The sequence below is a fragment of the Lupinus angustifolius genome, chromosome LG10 (assembly GCF_001865875.1).
Source record: "Lupinus angustifolius cultivar Tanjil chromosome LG10, LupAngTanjil_v1.0, whole genome shotgun sequence".
In the NCBI taxonomy this organism is placed as follows: Eukaryota; Viridiplantae; Streptophyta; class Magnoliopsida; order Fabales; family Fabaceae; genus Lupinus; species Lupinus angustifolius.
The window spans coordinates 12,577,823-12,601,118 of record NC_032018.1 but is presented as its reverse complement, the minus strand read 5'-3'; the positions used below and the strand labels follow the sequence as shown (position 1 = coordinate 12,601,118).

Here is a 23,296-nt window from a genome sequence, read left to right as displayed (position 1 = left end):
TTCTGGGGTGAGAAAATGACAAATAATAAAACCAAAATGATTATGCAATTCATGAGAAAAAGGATAGGCCTCAACAGATGAGTTATATATGGACTAATAATAGCAGGTAGAACAGTTATATATGGAGGAGGAGAAAGAAAATATGAGACAGAACCTTATGCAATTTTCCCACAGATGAGCAGTGGGGTGAAATGCTACTTGGATTAGTAAAATAGCAATATGGATTATAAGGGTGAAGTACAAAGACAATAGGAGTTTAGTTCTGATTTGAGTTTTGATGGTTTGGAAGTTGGTAATAAAGAGTGACTCTTTAAGCATGGTTGAAAATGGAGAGGAGAGGATTGGAGGCTTATTTTTAAAGGAGACTGTGAATCATAGCTTTCATGGATTTAACTATTGGATTGGAAGATAATAAAAGATCATCACTCCTATTTTTATACACCAATATAAGTGTACGAGACCAACTATTTCTTCACAACTAATAAAATATTATACATTCCTTGGTAAAATGTTACCAAGTACATGTAAAGTTTGATGAAACCAGCAAAATGTGTTTTAATATTTATGAACAATTACACCTGAAAAAAAGAAGAGAAGATCATGACAAAATCAATATTAATTATAATAATATCTAACCCTAATAATTAAAAAAAAATGATTTGTAACAATAATATTAATAAAAAATGTTTTTTTAACGTGGAGGGAAAAAGAAACATAAAGAAGTGAGGTAGACATAAACATAGGGTTTTAGAGAAAGAAGATAGAGCAGAGAGTAAGAAAGAAAAGGCTTAGTTCAATTCTGTGTTATTTGATTCTTATGTCATTACTGTAATGGCGCTTCATCTTTTTCTTCTTCGTCCTCCTTCTCTTCCTTTTCTCTTCCCTCTTCACTTTATGTCTTCTCGCTTTCTCTCCCCTTCTTCTTCTTCTTCTTCATTCCATTCTCTTTCTTATCCTCATTCTTCATCTTCATCTTCATCCTCATCTATTTCTTCTACTCACTCCCCTTTCTTCAAACCCAGGTGCTTGCTCTTTAACTTTTCCATTTTTCTATTTATTTTTCTTCATCTGCTTTATGTGAAGTTAAAGTTTATAATTAAAAAAGGGTGTCCAAATTGTTGGGACTAATAAATTTGTTTGGATATTGAAAAAGGAATTGTTTTTCATTGCCAAAATTTGATTTTTAGGATGCCCTTTTTGTAATACTTGTATTAGTATAAGCTGAACAATGTATTTTTCTCCTTTGTTGTTGTTGTTGTTGTTGTTGTTGCTGTTGTTGTTGTTTTTTCCCCATCAGAAAACCATTAAGGTTTTTTAATTGCGGTAATTGTGGCCGTGTTGAGGACGTTTTCCCGCAATTGCAATTGCGGTAAACACAATATAACCACTAAATTTGCACCTTAAAGCAATGACAGGGTTTAGTATGGTTTTATTGGTTATTTTTTAGTTTATTGTAGTTTTTGGGTACTCTTTTTTACTGACTTGCTGATGAAAGTTAGTCTCTTTGTTTAATGTTGTAATATTTTGTGTGGTTTTTCTTAGGTTGAGTTTGCAGCTAAGAAAATCGTCAAGTTCCCATTTGGCAAGAAATGCACTCACTCCAAGGGCTTATATGTCATCCATTTCTGCAACTGAAGGTTTTCAAAAAAGTGAAAGTTCCAAAGCTTATGGTTCTGATCAAATTCAGGTATTTTTTTAGTTATACATTATATCAGCAGCGGGTTATATTTTCTAGTCAATTTTTGTTGATTGGATGTGGTAAATGTCTGTGTCGAAAAACCTTTGGCAGTGCTATGTCAAAATATTTATCAGTAGTGTTTCATACGATTTCATGTATATTTATTGTTACTCGCCGGGTTTTGCTTTATTAAAAATGCTTAGGAAGTGGCAGGGGTTTATCATAGTTTACAGGTTGCTGGGTTTTTATGATTAATAACTGGTTAATATGTGTAGGTACTTGAAGGCTTGGACCCTGTTAGAAAAAGGCCTGGAATGTATATCGGAAGCACAGGCCCGCGTGGGTTGCACCATTTGGTATCATATTCTAACTTTCATCTTTGCAGTAGTTTTTGATACTTTTGTGCTGATATTAGGCTTATCAAAGCAGATATTCTTTTCTATTTCAGGTGTATGAAATTTTGGATAATGCTGTTGATGAAGCTCAAGCTGGATTTGCTTCTAAGATAGATGTTGTTTTACTTGCAGATGATTCTGTGAGCATCACTGACAATGGCCGTGGGGTATGGCTTTGTCTTCTATTTTTTCCCATTGGTTGATTGTTCTTTGTTGTATATCTCATGTTTTCACTAGGCTCTGTTTTTATATAACCATGAAGTTATGTATTGCAAATTTTAAGTTCGAACCTATGCCTTTTAGAGTTAAAATTTAGACAGAATATGAGTCGTGTGTAGTATAATGATATATATATATATACTTTATGTATGTAGGATTAACTATTTTCTATATTCACTGGTTTCATGGAGTTAAATATGATATTTGCCCGATTGTTTGAAATATAGCAATAGTTATTTTATGGATTTAAAAGGTATAAGTTTGCAATACATCTTTCAAATTTTTTATCTTTATTTTTACTATTGGTCAGTGTTTCCAAGCTGGAAAACATAAATTCATGGGAGTTTGGCTGTCAAGTAGAATTATTTAAGACCAGGGTTATTTAAGCTAAATATGCTATCTTTTGACTACACATGCTAATTTCACTCATGGAATGCAGATTCCTACCGACATGCATCCAGTTACAAAGAAATCTGCCTTGGAGACAGTGTTAACGGTATTGTTGCATATTCTTGAATACTGAGTGTAGAAGTTTATAATGTGTTTGCTTTGATCAATTTTTTGAATGTCTGTGGTTGGTTCCTTAGATACCATTCAATGAAGTTCTAATTGAAACTGCTATACAATGTTTATCAGTCTACTCTAAAATATCTGATGTAAACTTGATATCTCTGCCATCTATTAGCTTGTCTATGGTTAGTTTAATAATTTGCCGAGAGGATTATTTGGTTTTCTGCATATATGTGTTGAAATTCTCCTCTTTTATATTATTCTACAATTTTCTTTAACATTGTTCAATGATATTCAAGGAACCAAATAGACTCCATGTGTGTTTGGCAAAACTAGCTTGTGGCCGTGAACTTAAAGCATGTAGTGCGAGCTCATGGTTATGAAAGTAGCTAGAAGTTTCTAGCTGCAAAGGTACCTCATTAAGTTAGAGTTGTTCGGTAAAATTAGCTTTGGAACCAACTAAAATATAAAAAATCACGAAAAAGTACATACAATATTTATTTAGTAATTAATAATTATCATTTTGTGTAATTAAATACATAGATAATTTAAAATAAAAATTTAATATTTTATTTATTTTAATGGGATATGTAATATTTTATTTATAATCCATCTGATATTAAACATACAAATAACGTGAGAGATAAGGTGAGACAACAATAAAGAAATAATAGGTTTTTTAGTTAGGGGTAACTGATGTAATTTGTTAAATTTTCGAAGGATAAAATTAGTAGACGAATTATTGAAAGCTTCTTCTATTTTTGAACACTATTTCGAGTAGCTTTCTGAAAACTAGATTTCAAATGCTACAAACTTCTTTTTCAAAAGCTACAAGCTTCCTTCAATTTTTGTTCACCGAACGACTTTGGTAGCTTATTGACCGAGCCAAAAAGATACAACCTACATGAAAAGCTACGAGCTCGCTTTGCTGAACAATGCCTCATTCATATGTTGATCTATGTTGTAAATGGACCTTGTCAATGTTTTAGTACCATAAAGTTAAAATATACACGCTTGGAAAAGTTGGAGTTTGGTTCTTTTGCTTTAATACAATTTTGCTTGTCCTTTAGAGTTTGTTTCATATACTCTTGATCTTTTTATAATATCTTTTAATTGGATGGAGATTATTTACACTTTTAGCTTTCCAGGTCTTGCATGCTGGTGGAAAATTTGGTGGAGCCAATAGTGGCTACTCTGTTTCAGGAGGGTTACATGGTGTTGGTTTATCCGTAGTTAATGCATTGTCTGAGGTATGTCTTAGCGTTTTTTCTATTAATTTTTCCGGTTGAACTTTGCAATGCATATCTGAAAGCATTGGATACGGAATTTGAGACGAATTGATGTTATGACTTACATATTGGTGCCTGTTAGTACATTCTTATTTGTCTTCTATTTAGATTATATGTTCACAAATAATACCATTGCTTTCATATTTCGTTTTCAGTTATATGTTGCTAGTTATAGACAAATCAATGTTATCTAAAGATTCTATTTGATACCTAACTTCACAGAAACTAGAGGTAACAATTTGGCGTGATGGATTGCAATACAAACAAAAGTATTCTCGTGGGAAGCCAGTAACAACGCTGATATGCAATGTGCTTCCAGATGAAGAGAAAGATCGTCAAGGGACATGTATCAGATTTTGGCCTGACAAAGAAGGTTCGTATGATCTTACACGATCATGTGTTTTTAGGTTATGGTTTGTTTGTTACTGCAAAGTCAGTCTTATATATGCTTCACTTTTAATTCATTTTTTTGAAATGAAGTATTCACCACTGCTATTGAGTTTGATCACAACACTATAGCTGGACGCATTAGGGAGTTGGCTTTCCTCAACCCAAAGGTGAAGTTATTGATTTAAGTATTGTCTATTTTTGACGTCTCAAATAACATTCATTTTTTTCATTATTAATGGTTGTATTGTGGATGCTCATCAATCACCATGATTTCTATTCACGTCTTTTTATTTACTTCAAGAGTTATCGATCATTGACTGGATTTCCTTCCATGACCCGGAAAAGGAACAATTCTCTGGAATGGACTGGTAGACACTGTCTTGGTGGAACATATATTCATATTCTTGTGTGGATAAGTGACACCATTCATATCAACTTTGGAGGAAATGTTGGAATTTCTGATTTTTGATTTAACACTGAATATTTTACAAGAAAAAGAACATTTTTACTCACTGAAAAGTGGGCTTAAATGTTTGACTCAAATATCACATTTCAAAGATAAGGGCATAAGGCAGAGAGTTGCATAAATTGACAGAAAGAATCATGATAAGGTTAAGAACAAGAAAAGGAAAGGGAGAATATACATTGTTTGAATGGAAAAAGCATGATTGCATTGTATTACCATAGTTCGTGGTTGTAATGCTATCTACTCTGAATATGAGAATATGATGCCTTGTAGTTGATCAGAGTTCAGGTGTGAGTTTTTCATATATATTAGGTTCAATATTAGTTTGACTTGATCTCTTGGGACACCTAAGAAGTGAGGCAACTTTGAAGCATTTTGTCCCTCACTTAGCCACCTATAGTCAATATTTATTGAGAGCATTTTTTCTATCCACTTTGCATCTTACCATGTGCTCTTTCTTGACCTTTGCAGCTTACCATTATTCTTACAAAAGAAGACAATGATCCAGAGAAGATTCAACATAATGAGTATTTCTTTGCTGGGGGATTAGTTGAATATGTTAAATGGCTTAACACTGATAAGGTCTTGTACTTTTTATGCTTTTAGTGCATGGTTAATGTCATCCATTTTATGTTATTTTATTTAAGTTGTGCGTTTCATTTTTTACTATTGGATGTGTTTCCATTTGCTGTTGTTTTGAAGTGGTGTTCTGTGTGGCTTTATAAGGATAGCTACAATTATCGCGGCATGATTTTATCAGTGTTGATTTCCTGTATTAAAAAATGCTTCATTGTTTTAACTTATTCCTTTTGATGCAAAAATTGTTTATTGTGCAATATATTTGGATGTGTTTTCGCCGTTAGCTTGCGAAGCGATATTGATCAATGACCTTCTATTCCAGAAAGCTGTTCATGATGTTCTGAGTTTTAGAAAAGAAACAGATGGAATCACAATTGATGTTGCTTTTCAATGGTAAGCCCCCCTCCCAATTGTTCTCACTTTTGTATTTCATTCATGCTCTTTTAGTTGGATACCTTTCAGTGTCTACATTTGGTGTTTATTAGTATTAGTGAGGATTGAGTTTTGGAGTTAACGGTTAGCCTTTTATATATTGTAAATATTAATGCTCTAAATGAACTCCTTTATTGAAAAAAGTGCTCCAAATGGGTCACTGGATTGTACAATTTTCTGTAACATGGTTGACAACTATTCATAATCCCTTGTATGATGAGTATCATTTCTTCTTTCTCAGGTGTGAGGATGCGTATTCAGATACAATACTCGGATATGCGAATAGTATACGGACTGTTGATGGTGGCACCCATATTGATGGCATGAAGGCTTCTATAACAAGAACACTGAATAATCTTGGAAAGAAGTCGAAAGTTATCAAGGTATTCCTTAACTACTCTTCCTTTTTCCTTACTTTTCTCTGCTGTCCTGCCAATCCACGTTCCTGATATAGGATTAGGATAATGGAATTTATGTAATGATGCTAGGCTTAGATGGTTTACAGGTTTAATGAAAATCATGCGTTATGGAAGCATAAAGGCTTGTTTATATGCATTTCAACTTGTTGCCTTTGCTATTGTTCTGAAGGGATATAATTTGTGCCCTTGGGATTCAATGTTCTTCCCATTTTCTTCTTTCCAGCTTTCCTCCACACCATTTTCATCTCTACTTATCCATGACAAATATATAAAAAATATATTTTCAACCTGTTATGAAAACGGGTCAAGCTTATGTTCAAGATGGACAGTCAAATTTGATACCTTGTTGGAAGAGAACCATTATTCTATGTTATTCTAATTGCTACTATGATGATCTTTGTGTGCTTCACTTTCGGTGCACTAAAAGTAACTAATTACTTATAACACCAAACCACATATATTTTACGTTCTGAACACAACCCAAACTTCTGTGCATGTTCTGTTACGTAATTTGAAAAATGCCAAAACCATCCCTTATCTGAAATATAAGTACAAAATGAGTTCTAAGTTTAGTTTTTGCAAAACATCTTCTGCTCTTTGCAGGAAAAGGATATTACTTTAAGTGGTGAGCATGTGAGAGAGGGTCTAACATGTGTTGTTTCAGTCAAGGTCCCAAATCCAGAGTTTGAAGGACAAACAAAGGTACGGCATACTTTATACTAGTTTAATGGAGTGCTTACATTCTTGCAATTTTAGATTACTCTCGAATTTTGAATTTCAGACCTTTTTCTCTTTCTGTATGTCACTCCTTTAAGTGTTCCTTCTTATTGTTCTCTTTGTTGCCAAAAGACAAGGTTGGGAAATCCAGAGGTGCGAAGAGTGGTTGACCAATCTATTCAAGAGTATCTTACTGAGTATTTGGAGTTGCATCCAGATGTTCTCGATTCTGTACTTTCTAAAGCTCTTAATGCTTTCAAGGTAGTCATCTCTTTTTAAAATTTAATTATTATTTTTTATATCTAGATCCGATTGTTCATGATAGGAATATTATTAGTCATTATTTTCTTACACATTTTTAATGGAAAGCTTCCCTCTTGTGAATTTATTGTCTAATTAGGCCGCTCTGGCAGCAAAAAGAGCAAGGGAATTGGTGAGACAGAAGAGTGTATTAAGATCTTCATCTCTTCCCGGAAAATTAGCTGATTGTTCATCCTCAAATCCTGAAGATTGTGGTATACTTCTATTTTATGGAACTTATTCTGGTTTCTAGGTAGTCTTCCATATGAACCATCGTTCTGAGGTTTTGTCACCTAGTTCAATGATAAAAGTTATCCCTATAAATTCTGAGGAACATTATGCTATGACTTTACAATATGGCATATGTATAATTGTATATTTGTAAAATACTATATATATAATGAGGATGAGCATTTTGCCCTTGTCGCAACGGTAAAGGTTTCTTGCCTTGTATCTAGAGTGGAGGTCATGAGTTTAAATCTTGGTGGGAGCCTCGTGTGCTGACCACTTTTAGTTGAAATTGCTTCCCAACATCATCTGTGTTATATGTTGATAAACACTCGTATCAATGTAAGAAGAATTAGAATAGTAGAGTGAAAAGAAATGCCCCTAACCCACAATCAGCTAGATTAGTGGTAGGGTTCTAGAGATTTTATTAGGTAGAAGAAGAAGAATTACAAGAGTAGTTTGGAAGATTACAAGGGATCCCTCGATCCTTTTCTCTGGTTCCTCAACCAGCCACACACTAACTGTTTCCCCCCTTTTTCTGTTTCTACAACCTTCCTTAAATGGAAGTTCAATCACTAACCGTCTAACAACCTTGGGGTAAAGTGGGTATCTTAACTACCAGTTAACTACTCCTCTTTTAACCCTTCTATATACATTTTTAATACAAGGCCTTGGCCCAACCCACTTACTCCTATCATATGTTTTTCTCTGTTATATGTATTTCAGAAATCTTTATAGTTGAAGGTGATTCAGCTGGAGGAAGTGCTAAGCAAGGGCGTGACAGGCGCTTCCAGGTAAAGCATAATATTTTTATGATCCTTCAAAAGCAAAACCACCTGACATACACTTGAAAACAACATATTTTGACACAAGCTACTGAAAGTTTGAAATTATTTGCTCTCTTGGTTAAAATGTTGTGTAAGTGTCTCTTTGGAAGCATGATATGTTTCACTCTTCATGAAATAGTTTGTGTTCTGGAGAGGAGATTATTTTTGTTTGCCAAAGCCTTCTCATCTAAAAAAGTAAAACAGCACTTATATGATTTTTGTCAGTTCTACCCTGTATGGACAATAACAGCTATATTGGCAAACAGAATTGTTAGTAATTTGAATAGTATGATGGCCATTTTTTTAGCCAAAAAACAACAGTGTTATCAAATAACTGTTGTAACAGTGAAATACCTGTATAACGTATCGGATTTGTACTGTTCCACTTTACACGAAGCATAATGGAACTGAAACACATTTTGATCTGTCACATCCATTTTGCCCGAACTATACTATAATGGTTGTAATTGTGGATGGCGGAAGCCACCATCAATTTTCAATTTAAAGATTTTCAGGTTTTTTAATGTTGGACTGGGTTAAAAAAAGGCCCATTTTCTTATATTATGAGATTACTGCTCCTTTCATCCTCTTCCATAAGTATTCTGCCTCTGCTCATCTTCCAACTCCATTCTGCCTCTGCTGCTGCTGCTCTATCCATGACTTCACAGTTCACACTTTCGTTATCTCTAGCGACCCAAGATCCGGCGACCCCAACCTTGGCAACTCGAACTCTCTAGTGTAGAGGTTCTTATTGATCTATCAATGCTCTGTTCTCTCTCTTATTATCCACCTGTTTTCTCTCTTATTATCTACCCTTTTCTCAATATTACATTTTTTATATTTGTTTAGTATTAATCCTATTTCAATGTCTTGTCTTTCTAAATATCACTGACCACTCTGTTTCTCAACATATCATTGACCACTTCTTTTTTCCTCCCCACTCTGTTTTTTATGTCCATGATCTCTTTTTGTTAAAGACCCAGTTTGATATGAATGGGTCTGATATCCCAGTTTTGTATTATAGGACTGTTTGAAGTATCCCAGTTTGATGTAAATCTTTTTGATTAGTTTTATCTTAGTACTTCAATTTTTACTTTGTATTATTTCTTTATGAATAATTGCTTTTTTTCCCTCCCTCTCTCTATAGCTAATTTTTTAATCTGCTCTGCAATCTGTGTAAACAGAGATGGAAAAGAGAGGAACAGAAACTGTCTTCTGGATATTGATATTATAATTTCATTAAATGATTGCAAAGGGAAGTTTAGTATATATACAACAACTGTATAGCTGTCAAATGCCAATAGATGACAGCTGACACTTCTATATTACCTCTATCTACATGTAACTAACTCTTCTACAGCAAACTAATCTACCTCTCTAATAATCCGTTATTTGCCGCGATCTTACTCGGTATATTGTATATCAAAATTTTGCCTTTCCCATATTGATAACACTCTTTTACAGCAAACTAATCCACCTCTCTAATAATCCATTATTTGCCGGCGATGTTACCTCTACCAACTCTTTTACAGCAAACTAATTCCATATTGATAACACTGAAAAAATATATTTGAAAGGAATTTATGTCCTTTTATCAATTTTAATTGAAGTTGTTTGTTACCTTTTGAACTCTGATGGATATTAGAACAAAGGTAGTAATGTCATGACATGAAATTTAGAATTACTTTGTGAGAAGTTTTGGCATTTATAGACTTACCTATCATATTTCCAGATATGTTTTTGATTGTATGCTATAGTGGTTTTTTTTTCTATTTGGTGAAAATAACTGCTAAATTCTTTGCTTAGTAACATGCGTGGAGGTAGGGATGGCAATGAAAACCGAACCCGTGGGTACCCGCCCGAACCGAACCCGAAATCAACGGGGAAAACCCGATGTGATTGGGTTCGGGTTTTACTCGGGTTTTATTTTCGGGTTTGGTAGAGCAAAGACCCTAACCCGAACCCGCCCCGAAGTAATGTAATTCAATTTAAAATTGAAATTTCTATCATGTGTCCATTGTTTTTAATTTCTAATTTTACTTTACATTCTATTGGATCTTCAAACATAAAAGAAATGAAATAATATAAGAGAAAATAGAAATGCTAGAGAAAAATGAAATGAAAATGACATTATACTTTCCTTAGTACATATATAATTTTCGGGTTCGGGTTACCCGAAACCCGACGAGTTCGGGGATGGTATCTTTATTTTCAACCCCATTGACTTTGGGTTCGGGTTTTGAATTTCGGGTTCGGGTTTGGGTATGTGCAAACCCGGCCCTGACCCGCCCCATTGTCATTCCTATGTGGAGCACATACTTTGTTAAAATTGGTGGTTCATTACATGAATTTTTTTTGGAGTTGCACATTCAATTATTCATCTAACCGCTGTTGCAGGCCATTCTCCCTCTGAGGGGTAAGATTCTAAATATTGAAAGAAGGGATGAAGCAGCAATGTACAAAAATGAGGAAATCCAAAATCTTATTCTTGGTCTCGGTCTTGGTGTGAAGGTTGATTTTTTTTTTTTCTGTTTCATTAATTGCTTTTAGTGTAGTTAAAAGAAGAGAAATGAAGATGAGAAAGAATAATGATAGACCTGAAAAACACCAATGTGAAGTAACATTGCTTACATAAAGAGACAATGGTGGCTCCTTAATAACTAAATGCAAGTGTCTTAATGATTTTCTTCTTTATCCGAAAAAGCTAACTTATAGTGATCTGTGATCCAGAATCTAATAGGAAGAGTAACTCGCAAGCAACCTGCTGAAAATTAAAAATTTCAATAGTAATGACTGTCTTTAAATGGTTCAGAATCTCAGTTATAGGTCCTTGTAAAATGAAACATATATATCAAAGTAAAAATCTTTTATCACCTGTGCTATGCCTTTAACCACGTCAAATATTGTTTACTAAATTACTTAAGCATTGTGTTTTTGTTGGTTCAGGGAGAAGATTTTAAAAAGGATGCACTCCGCTATCATAAGATTATTATATTGACTGATGCTGATGTAGATGGTGCCCACATCCGAACTCTACTACTGACATTTTTCTTTAGATATCAGGTAAAATATATAGGACGTGGCTTAAAGATCTACTTCTATATGGAAGAAGAAAACCAAGCCGAATCTTATGAAAATAGTCAATTAAATTAAAATTATCAAAGCTGATGCAGTGGTTCTTTCTTGCAGAGAGCTTTGTTTGACCAAGGTTACATATATGTTGGTGTTCCACCATTGTACAAGGTTTGCCTAAAGTTTTTGCTGCTTGAAATGTCTATTAGATGTAATGAGGCTAACATCCATATATCTTTATTGAAATAATCAGGTTGTACGGGGAAAACAAATACACTATTGCTATAATGAATCGGATCTTAAAAAACTTCAAAGCTCCTTTCCTGCTAATGCATCATACAACATACAAAGGTTCAAAGGTATATTGAAAATTTATGTTGGCTGCAAGCTTGTATTAGAATTATCGGTAGGCTTGTAACAATTTTGACTAAAAATGAAAAATTGAACACTAAATTATTTAGGCTTTAATATGTTTCTGGTCCCCATGTGCATATCAGTTTTTTGGTTTTGGTCGGCCTAATTTTTTCTTATGGTTTGTATCCTTGTTATTTCAAAAGTGAGTGAAATTGGTATCAACCCTCATTTAAAATTGGCCGAATAAAGTATAAACCCTTTGCATTTAACCTTTTCTCGTTTCAAGGGCTAAGAAAAGTTAAATGCAGGGGTTTAATACAGCCAATTCACTCATTTTTGAAATGTGGACATGGATCAATTTCATTTATCTTTCAATTTAAAGGGACATGATACGCAACAATTTTTAAAGGACAAAGATGAAAGTTGATTTCATTAGGACCAAAAGCATGTTACTTATTGAGTAGGGGTATTAATGTACCATATGAGTATTCCATTCCTGGTCATGCCAAACATGTTAAATGGAATGATAATTCCATTCCTTGTTCTTTTCTTCAACAGCTATGGTAGTGAATCGAAAGTCAACCTCGTGTTTGAACCATAGGGTTTTAATGAATCATGTAATGATTATCTCTCCCATTGGTGGGTTGTCTCATAGAACCTCATAGTGAATAATAGATTAGTTTCAGACATCAGGATTTATGTGAGTCTATTCTATTGAAAATTTCCATTTCTTATAGTTTATTCACTTCTACCCATTTTTTCATGAGACTCATGCTTCCTCAATGCTGAATAATATGTTTTTTCTTTGGGAGCTAATTATTTCACAATGTTTTCACGATTCTATCCTTTGAAATATATTGTGCACTCTTGTATCTTCTATAAATGCAGGGCTGGGAGAGATGATGCCTTTACAGCTATGGGAGACAACCATGGATCCAGAGCGAAGGTTGTTGAAGCAGTTAAAGGTTGAAGATGCAGCTGAAGCAAATATCGTTTTTTCTTCCCTTATGGGTGCTCGGGTAATTTGCATGATTGCTATCATATTTTACAATTTATTTTTATACGAATCTGTCTGGTTCCATATATTGTATTTCAGAATTCAGATAGGTTGAACATTAAGAATTTTTGGGCTATCAAAGTTGACAAGTTTCGGCAGATTTCCGATTTTTTATCCATGTTTTACTAAAAAGAGGGGGAATCAGTCAATTATTAAATATTTGAGCATTAACCCCCAATTCCCTGGTTTTGCTTCGAAGAAGGGACCTAGTCCTTGTCATTTAACTCCATAAAATTAAAATGTCGATGTTGCCTTCGGACAAGTGTGAGAGATTGAGGTAAAATGACAAAACAGAATGAACATAGGAAAAACATTTGGGCTTTTGGACCAGATTGGATAAGATACCTATTGAAGTATGGATGTGTCTAGTAGAGAAAGTTATAAGACAGTTTGCAAACTTGTTTAACGAGATAATGAAGTCTAAGAAAATGGCAAATGAATATATGAGAAACACATTGATCTCGATTTAGAAAAAGCAAGGGAACTATGCATTTCCAAGTAGGGATAATTTGGAAGTGGAAACTGAGGCGGTTTTATGAACTTCTCCAGAAATTTTGATGATTATATATTATGTTCCTCTTGTAATTGCTCTACTATCAAATGAAATACGCGCTTTGAGCTTTAAATTACATAAATGTTATCCTTGATATACTGTCTAAATTCTTAGGCTACAATGTTATACAGATAATGTATGATATTACCAATAGTTCACTAATCTGTACTTGTCATTTTAATTTGTATTAGGTGGATGTTCGGAAGGAGCTGATACGAAATTCTGCAAACATGGTTGATGTTCAGCAGCTAGATATTTGATAGTACTTCTTCCTTATTCAAATATACTACAACTTGGTCAAGCTCAAACATTTTTCTATATGCTGTGGAATGCAGAGGACATATTAAGGAAGGCCCCTCCTTTTTGTTGGTGCTATTTGGTTATTTAAAACCCTTGTTCACTAGGCAAAAATGGAGACAATTTTTTATTTGCTGGGAAACATTTGGGAGGATTTTTGGATGGTCTAATTTGTTTCTAGCAAACCTGACTTTTTATTTTAACTTTGTAAATTTCATTTTCTGTGTAATGTTTACTAGTTTTCTGCCTGCTACTTTTCATCTTGTTGGGAAACATTATGTAAACTTGTATACACTACAGGTAGTTTTATTTATGCCAAGCAATTTTCATCTGTGCAAGTGCATATTTTTCTACCATGCCATCTTACCTTTTGTAGTTATAATAGTTTAATCATAGTCATGTACTTGATTGTACCAAAAATATTCTGTGCTCTACATAAGTATTATATTTTTGTTTTGAAAATATCTGGATGAGAACTTATCAATAAGTTATGTAACATAAGCAGTATCTGAATAGACTTTGACTTGCATGTGGGGCTTTATTTTGAAACTAATGACATGCAATAAGTTAAAGTATAGGCACATGGTCCAAACCATATACTTATATAGAACCATTGAATATCCTACAATACCCACATACGTGGAAGGGTTTGAGGGGGATAAAAATCTGTCATCTCATAAAAAATGTTTTACTTTGTTGAAGAGTTTAGTGGTTATAAACAAGATGTTAGACTAGTAGTATAACGTCCTGCTAGATCTCCAAGGTGACCAAAAAGTTAAAAGTTCGATTCTTGAGAACAATACTTGTTGGGAGGGATAATCATAGATGATATATTTGATAGTACAAAGAAATGTACATGCTATGATTGATTCTCACCATCATAGTGTTGTGTATAGTCATGGATTCCACACCCTTCCTATTGAATTCATTTTGCTTGTTACTATATCCACTTTCAATGTCTTTATCTTTGGTATGAAGCTTCACTACAACCATAGGGGCATCATGAACACACTCGTAAACTTTAAACATGGAGTCACTCATCCCTCATGGTCCCCAGAACATGATTGTTGTGAATGTAAAGGATTTCATTGTGACAACATCACTCGAAGAGTCATAGAGCTCAATCTTAACTGTCAAATAATCCCTTCTACTTATATCGAATGTGTCGACAAATCGAAGTGCCTAAGAAGTGAACTCGACCTATCTTTGCTTGAACTTGGTTTTTTTAAGCTACTTGAATTCGAGTTGCAATGACTTCACAACTATCCAATTTTCTATGTACACTCATAAGTGTAATGTCTTGTCAAGAGTCACACCTTCCCTTGAGTGTGTGAAATCCTTCAACCTCCATATCTTGATTTGTCATATATTTATGATATTCTCATTGATAATCTCCATTGGATTTCCAATCTTTCTTCAAAGCATGTTGTATCTTTATTTTGTAGCTTCTTAATTAAATAAGGAACTCATGATATGTAAATAACTAACTTTATTCATCACCAACCACCTTTTTCTTTTCATTTGGGAAGAAATGCATGCACATTTCAACTAACCAATTATTTTGCATTAACATGGAATTCAGGGGAAATCCATTAGCTAGTTTATCTCGGTTTATGTAAGTTCAGCCACGTTCTACTCTCAAATGAAGTTTGATACTTTCTTTTTTATGATTCTCATTTTGAGCATACCATTTTTATTATTTGAACATCACAATTTGACAATTTTCTCTTGCAACAAATGAATTTATGTTGTCCCATATTCGATGTACAAAAAAAAACTTGTTTGATTGGTAATGTATAGCACTTGCTTGTTTTGTGTATATTTGATGTACACTAGCTTTGATTGCATTAATACAAGTCAACTGATCTAGGAACTTGACATGAAAAGTTACTTATATGCTATGTTACATATCTAAGTTTCATCCTTCTTTGATGAATGCTATATTAAAGAATGCCAAAATTTATAAGGTTATTCAAAAAGGTTTCTCCAATAAGGGAACCAACCTTAACAAATACAGCAGGATATCCTATTGGAGCATCTACCCATTCTTCTATTCCTTTTTTGGAAAATTGTTTCCCTGTCCAAATATGTAGCCAACTACTACTCTCTCCCAAAGGAAAATAGGCCTTAACTTTCTTCTTTCCTTTGTCAAGTACAGGCACCACTAGGAACTCAGAACCAACCAAGAACTGCTCATAACTCAAGTGATGCACATGTTCATCATTCGGGTAATGGAGGAATAAGTGTCGGCATACAGGAAGTCCTTTCTGTGCAGCTTCCTGTTTACAAAAGAACATGGAAAAAGCCATTTCAAATCCCTGCTGAGTTTTCTCAATATATAGCTAAATTAATGTGTCAAGGATAGATTTTGAGATCACCTTCACTAGTTGAATTCGGTAGAATTTCCATGCTGCGTATATTTTTGCGGTTCGTGCCAAGTGTGATAGAGTTTCTTTGTTTGAGTAAAACTGGCTATTGCATGATGGTTTGTTTCCCTGCTTGCAAAAGTTGGACTAAGATCAGCAAAATTCAGATTGTGGTACTTGTTAAACTAGCATCTCAGTAAGTGGATTAGTTTTCTTTTTAGTTTTGAAGAATAAGACCAGATTTGTATGTTTTATCATGATGTCAGAATGAAGTTAAACTTTCATTATGACAATATTCTTGTTATGATGAAATTATCTATGGTAGAGAAAGAAAATATGGGCATGATGAAAGAGTATTTTTCTTACTTCGTGAGTACGGAATACCAGGGTGAAAGAATTTAGCTCCATCCATCTTAAAAGCAATTCTTGAGTTCTTCTATATTTAACTATAGGCAGGTTTACTGTACAATAGCCTCCAATATCACTGTGATTAAAAGCATAGCCAGAAATTCCACTGCTTAATAGGCCAACCACAGAACTCTTTATTCCATCATTTGTTTGCCAACTTACCATTTGGTCTCCTTCCCAAAACAGCATCCCCCACTTTGGACTATCTCTAAAACCTGCCCTCATGAAGAAAACCAATGAATCTTCTTTCTCTTTGTCCGAGGACTTGCTTTTCCATTCTTCCACAAGCTCTCTGTTGATTTTGGCCCATAGTTCTGGGTATCTGTTATGAGCTGCAATAGGATCTTCACCTGCAAGCAATGCTACAAAGTCTTAGTAATAGTCACTAGCTCATATATGCACAATGTGTAATTTGCTAAATGAACTGTTGGGTGTCGCGACAAGTTAACCGGATCAGTTGTTTAAATCACATTTTGATTTGAAGAGTTACCTTACAGACGTATTTAGTACACTTTCAACTCAACATGAAAATAAAAAAGGATAAAAATTGCTACACTTCAGTCTGGACATACTGAAATGTGGAATCTTGGATACAGACCTGTTGCTTGCATATCTATTTTGCTTATAAAATTTGAATGAGTTTCGGAAAATTTAATCAAAGACAAAAGGAGTTAAAAAGGGAACAAAAAGAAGATAAGGTATGTTTTGAAGCCATGAGCTTGAACTTATTTCTAATTAAACTTTGGCTATATGAGAATGAAAACCTGAATATAGAACAGCATCAACAGGAAGACCTTCACCAAAATCAGCCATCCATCCTCTAACTCCATCATCTACCATTTCTAGTAGTATCTGCTTGAACCAAGTTGCTGTTTTCGGGTGCGTTAGATCTAGCATTCCTACATCGAAAGCCGTATTTGGAACCATGTATGGATTGCCTTCACTGTCTTTCACCAATATGTCCAACTGTTTTGCCTCCTCATACAGGTTTCTTCTTTTGTTTGGCTTCTCATCAGCCTATAGGATCAGGAAAAAAGGATTTACTTTAGCAACATTATCTCAATCTATCTAAACTAGCCAAGCATATATTACCACTACATCCTTTTCTGTTTACTAGAAAAAATAGTTATGAGAAAAATGCAAGAAAACTATTGGATATAAAATCATTTGCGATACTTCACTTAACAGTTTAAGCCTTTAGGATAGTTCGTTCCGGAATTGGCATCAGAGGCTGGATGCGAATTAATTTAACTAAGATACAATTCAGTTTGATTGGAGACAAACAAGAGAGTGACTACAGTATTTATACTTGAAGTGATTAAAGAGAAGCATTACCGGAGCAAGACAAGGATTGCAATATGTCATAACTTTAATATGCTGATTGCTAAGATCTTTGATAAGTTCCTTCCATCCCCAATATCTTTCTTCATCCACTTCCCAATTCCACCACAGTTGTGAACCAATTAATGTTTCTCTCTGCCCTACCCAATCCTGTGCATTTGTCACAACAATGAAATTTCAAAACAACAAGGAGTTAGATAGTTGCAAGTGTATGAAGGTGTGTTCACAAGCTCGGTTGTTCGGAAAAAGTTGAGTAAACCAAGTTGATTTTAGTGGCTTCCAGAAGAGTGCATTAGAAATCTTGCAACACTGAGTTCAGATGAAGATTGAATAGTCTCTACTGAAGCAAAATGAACTGTGAAATACAAAAGTGGTTGAAAAATGCATTTTGTTTTTCCTCTCTTTTAGTGTAGGAATGAGGGTTAACCTGTAACCAAAATGCTGAGACAGGAACATCATAAGTCCTTAGTTCATTCCAAATACGACGCACCGCATCTGTGCCACCCTGCATCCCAACTATAGCACCAGATATTATCCACTCTGGAAGCTCAGGTAGCCTTCCAATGGTTTCTGTGAAATGTTCAATCAGTTCACAAGGTGAATTCCCATGCAATATCCTCCCTTCAACTGAATTTCCGTGTATCTGCAAGCTCCACCATACGGAAAATTGGACAATGCAAGTTTTAATTATATAGAGAAACTATAGGAATTGAGTTATGTGATTTTCCTGTACATTATAGATAAAACATTATAGCATTGTTCGATCGACGTAGCCGACCTCACTTAGTGAGATTAAGGCTTCGTTATTGATATTGTACACTATAGTAATTCATCAGATTCTAATTTGTTTGGGTCATTGATGAATTTATTATTCCAGTATGCACTGTTCTAATCCAATTTTCTTTATATATTAATTAAATTCATTATTCATTACACATCAAATCTTTCTAGTGCTGTAAAATTGTCCATGTTCTTCATGTCCTACAAATATTTAGCAAAACACAGCATTTAAGTTTTTCTTCCATTTTCATAATGACTCGTTCGAATTTATGCAATGCTCCATATCTTCCCAAATAGACCACAAAATTTCAAAACATTTTAATGCAGTAACTAGTTTTTCAAATTTTGAGTAGTTCAATTACATCACTCCAGTTAACATGAGGATTTTGAACAATTTGTATCTCGTAATGTCTGTACCAATACCTGTATCTGTACTCTGTCAAGTCTTGTAAGATCGAAGATCGTATAATCATATCCTTCAAGGTAGAGAGACCTCATTTTCGATGTCATGTAGAATGGAGAAGGAGCATAAGTTGTACTCCAATCACCTCCTGCCCTGCCAATAGTATTGAAATGTTTGACATTGTTAACAATTTTGTACCTTACAATCTACTATATATTATACAGTAACAACATTATACCTTGTTTTGTTTTAAATAGCAGTTCGCAATTGTGGCCGATTTTGCAATAAAATCACGCAGTGTCATTTCTATACTATATTTTGAAATTGGTACTTTACACTACCTGTAACTAATCAAGTTAGCAGCTAAGGTGATAGGTTGATCTCCTCTACCAATACCTTGTTCTTGAACAAAGATAGGCACTCTTTTCCCTTTGAAATTCATGTGCGAAAACTGCTCCCCAAAGCCATAAAACCTCTCATTCTCATCACTTGAATATGTCAACCAAACCCTGTTGAATTCTTCTGATTTCGGGACATCCAAGTCCTCTATTTCTTCCTCTACTGAGGAAACCAAGACAAACCCTCTTGGCCTTGAAAGGTACCAACACCAACCAAGCCTCTTTTTTCTATTACTCACCCTCCTCTTAAAGCCAAGATATACTCTTCCCGAAGCTTTCGGAGATACCTGCTTTTTCGAGATGAAGTTCGGTTTCTCAACCTTCACTTGAAAACCAACCTGATGTTCAGTTTTCTGATTGAACAAAACCCAATACCTTGCATAAACAGAAGGTCCTTTTGCTTCAAAGTGAATATTACCTTGAATACCATGCTTTTGAAACCTTCTATTCTTCTTAGTCATATTGAAAAGCCTTCCCGTGATCAACAAAGTAGGAAGCTGGTTCTCTTCTTCTGTCACCATTTTCTGGTCAATTGATAAAGTTTCTGCATTTTCATGTTCCAAATGATTGATCACTCTTATATCATCAATGGTTTGGTTATTACAAACCAAGTGAATATCTTTATCTTTGATAAGAAATGATCCTCTACTCTCTTCTATCTCTGTGTCAACCATTGCAGCTGATACAAAAGCGTGTCCTGGAATGGAAGACCATATGGCTCTATTTGCATTAGAAAGATGAGAAATTGAGAGGTACCCTCCATTGTTTGAGGTCCAATAAAGCTGAAAATCATTGCCAATTGAGAAGGTTTGATCAAAAGGTAATGTTTTTGAGTTGATGAAGAGAGAGCCTTGGACATAAGGGATGGTGGTTGAAGCAGAAGAAGGGAAAGGGTTGTTGAAACGTTTGTGGTGTTTTTTGGTTATCTTAAGGATTGCCATAACAGAATATGAAATATGAGTCTTTGTTTATGAGTTCTTAGGACACTTTTTTAAAGGATAGTTTCCTTGTTAGTTTCAACAAGGTCTAGTAATATAAGGCTCTACTTGATTCCCAGAAAGATCAAGAGTTCGATTACTTAGAGCAATAGTTGTTAAGAGGGTAGTCATATACCAAAATAAGATTAATTCTTTAACCATAAAGTAAGGGGATAAATTTAATAGTACCAAAAAAAAAAAAAAGTTTCAATTGGGTGGAAAAGTCTGTTGTGGCATGTTTTTTTGTGTCAAAAGGTCTTTGGCTATGAAGTTAGTTGTCTTACCTTTGTTGTCTTCCAAAACATAATCCAAGCAACCAAAATTGATTTGTATCACTGTGGACAGTTTCAGACTAGTTTCAACTTTCGTTCATGAATTTTCCTAAAATAAGATAATTTCATCTTATATTATGGAAATGAGACACTTCTTTTGAACAGTTGTTATATTGGAACAAGTTCCATATTATCTATCTCATTCTTCAAAACATGTTTTTTTCATTCATTACCCTTGTGAGTAAGGAACAAATCTTCCGGATACATGATTGTCTCTCCTAACAAGTCTCACTTCTAGAAATCGAACATTTAATCTTTTGATTATCCTAAATTTAGCGGAATCTTATTATTATATATGATTGGTCAATGCACCAGTTGAATTAAGGTCTACTATTATTGGTGTATTACTATTACAATTAGGACACTCTATAAGGAAATAGTGCAACAGAGATTGAGGGAATAATGCTCATGGCATGCAATTGAATCTTCTCTTCATCATGGAACTATTCCTAATTATGAATCTTCCCACATTATTAGAGAACGTTCCTAATAATGCACTTGGACGCGAAAAGAGGTTGCATACCTTTTGATGAAAAAACAACACAAAAGTGCAAGGCTCAACAATTGTTCATAATTGGTTTACAATATATGGAATAAGATATTATTTTTCTCAAATCAATCACTTTTTTGCATAACATAATTATATATTTGCATTCGTGTTGTTTGCATTGAAATATAAAATATATATAGGTTTGGTTTTTACCTACTTTGTAACTTAGTTATGCATAATGTTCAAATTTAGATACATACATCTGAATAGTTGTATCACTATCAAGTTAAGATTGAGACAACTTTTTTTATAACCAAAAAGTATTTGTTCATTCTATAAGTAAATAATTAATTTCTTTCAATATGTATGATTATATTTCTCAACAAATGTTTGAGGATCTAATAAGTCTTACACTACAAAACCAATATCTTATTTTGAGTTCGATTTAAATTCAAACTAATTACTCGTACAAAACTTTGAATTAGAATTGGGTCAATGAACACATCTTGTTCTCAAAGGAATGGTTATCTTTTTAATCTATTTTGTATTTTTGCTCAACTAGGGACATCACTCAAACTGCATCTAGTCTTATAATGAAGAAGATTCAGCATTTGAGGATTCAACTTCAAAATTGTACTAAGTGTCTTATGGGTGCACGAAAGTTCAACTTGAGAATAGAAGCCACCTCTTAATCATGATGTTGAGTGAGAAAACTATTTATTTATTCCTAGACTCATGCACTTTATGGATATATCATTAGGAAAGAATGACAATCTAACATTATGGATATATAATCACGTAAGAATAACATGCTTTAAAATAACTTTGAACACGTAACATCAAGGTATATATCAACCAAATAAAAGTACCTACATTATGTGAAAGAGAATAATATTTTTTTACAAAGAAATTGGAGGAAAATAAGATTAGTTAATTAGTTAATTTTCTATCATATTGCACCTAATAGGTTGTGTACAGTATTCCCACCCCACTTATATAGTTGTGTTGTTTTATTAATACTTATAAATCCTTCCATTCATTATTCTAATTACCAAATGCACTATGTACTTTTTTATATACTTCTAAATCCTTTCAATTCATTATTCGAATTACTAAATGCCAAAAAAGCATTGCACGTTTTTTATGATCACAAGACAATGGTGTAGTACCTACTTTCATGCTTGATATTTATTTCACGTGAGTTAACTAGTATTTGGACACTAATTAAGGATTCAAAAGTAAAAAAAGGTATTCAAACTGGTGCATGCAAATTTAAGCTGTACTTTCCAACTTACATTTTGGATTTTTGAATTTAGCTAAAATTCGTAGGCAATGCTTAACATTACTTTATGAATCATAAGTTATAAATTCATTTACCTTATTTTCCGTTTCCTTTTCTTCACTTTTTTTGTTTTATGTGTGCAGACTCAACCCGGAGGGTCTATAATGTTAGTTAAGAAATTGGACAAGTTAACCACTTGGTATATTTATAAAAGTGACCCACTTGGAATATATAAATTTGTCTAGGGTATAGATTAGCAAATATTTATAAAACAGCCACAATCACACAACCACAGCCAAACAAGCATAACCAGAATCACAGAATGCAAACCAATATCACCTAGAACTTGGTCCAACATGCTGATCTCACATCAAGGATATATAATAAATAGGAAATGTAAACCCAGATCAGAATCAATGTTCAGTGTCTTCTTGATTTCCCAGAAAACCACAACAAAATCAAGGGGGCAAAGATGCAGGTGGAGTTTCTAAGAAAAACAATAAGTTCATGGACTAACCCACCCACTCGATTGCCATCATTGACGGCTGGAAGCCGGCTGGTCCCAACCCCATGGACGAGCTCACTTGCACCACCAATTTCACTCATTGACAAGTGACAACTTCTCATCACTCACTAACAGTTGCATACTAGACGGAATCATCAAAAGAGCCATAATTAAGATGAGCTTGCTACTGTCACTGAAAATGTTAACATAAAAAAAAAAAAAAAAAAAGATG

At 33.9% G+C, this 23,296-nt stretch overlaps 3 protein-coding genes across 3 annotated transcripts in view; 1 reads left to right on the top strand and 2 right to left on the bottom strand.

Moving 5' to 3' along the window:
• On the top strand, positions 722-14,093 carry LOC109358458 (DNA gyrase subunit B, chloroplastic/mitochondrial-like). Its single transcript, XM_019602690.1, has 21 exons — positions 722-1,022; positions 1,543-1,687; positions 1,954-2,034; positions 2,127-2,240; positions 2,732-2,788; positions 3,951-4,052; positions 4,314-4,464; positions 4,572-4,648; positions 5,419-5,529; positions 5,849-5,919; positions 6,200-6,341; positions 6,981-7,079; positions 7,227-7,355; positions 7,495-7,609; positions 8,349-8,416; positions 10,847-10,960; positions 11,396-11,512; positions 11,639-11,692; positions 11,775-11,880; positions 12,764-12,894; positions 13,677-14,093. Exons 1-21 carry the CDS (start codon positions 832-834, stop codon positions 13,743-13,745), a joined length of 2,244 nt encoding a protein of 747 aa, XP_019458235.1. The 5' UTR covers positions 722-831; the 3' UTR covers positions 13,746-14,093.
• Positions 15,594-20,498, bottom strand: LOC109357664 (sulfoquinovosidase-like). The gene is made up of 8 exons (XM_019601652.1): positions 19,422-20,498; positions 19,101-19,233; positions 18,325-18,540; positions 17,892-18,047; positions 17,321-17,573; positions 16,515-16,906; positions 16,161-16,277; positions 15,594-16,061 (listed from the first exon to the last, which is right to left on the bottom strand). The coding sequence occupies exons 1-8, from the start codon at positions 20,417-20,419 to the stop codon at positions 15,726-15,728; spliced, it is 2,601 nt and encodes an 866-aa protein (XP_019457197.1). The 5' UTR covers positions 20,420-20,498; the 3' UTR covers positions 15,594-15,725.
• LOC109358738 (pentatricopeptide repeat-containing protein At1g80270, mitochondrial-like) overlaps positions 22,861-23,296 on the bottom strand; it is a 5,081-nt gene continuing 4,645 nt past the window's right edge. The window contains exon 4 of the mRNA XM_019603161.1: positions 22,861-23,281. The gene's annotated coding sequence lies outside the window, so the exon portion shown is untranslated. The remainder of the gene's footprint in view (positions 23,282-23,296) is intronic.

Excerpts from the sequence above, each read along its gene's own strand:
- LOC109357664 (XM_019601652.1), bottom strand. The coding sequence starts at position 20,419 with ATGGCAATCCTTAAGATAACCAAAAAACACCACAAACGTTTCAACAAC. Across the intron at positions 18,048-18,324 it reads TCTCAGCATTTTGGTTACAG|GATTGGGTAGGGCAGAGAGA; the intron begins GTTAACCCTCAT and ends ACAAATGCACAG. Across the intron at positions 17,574-17,891 it reads GCAATCCTTGTCTTGCTCCG|GCTGATGAGAAGCCAAACAA; the intron begins GTAATGCTTCTC and ends CTGATCCTATAG.
- LOC109358458 (XM_019602690.1), top strand. The coding sequence starts at position 832 with ATGGCGCTTCATCTTTTTCTTCTTCGTCCTCCTTCTCTTCCTTTTCTC. Across the intron at positions 4,465-4,571 it reads ATTTTGGCCTGACAAAGAAG|TATTCACCACTGCTATTGAG; the intron begins GTTCGTATGATC and ends TTTGAAATGAAG. Across the intron at positions 7,356-7,494 it reads AAGCTCTTAATGCTTTCAAG|GCCGCTCTGGCAGCAAAAAG; the intron begins GTAGTCATCTCT and ends TTGTCTAATTAG.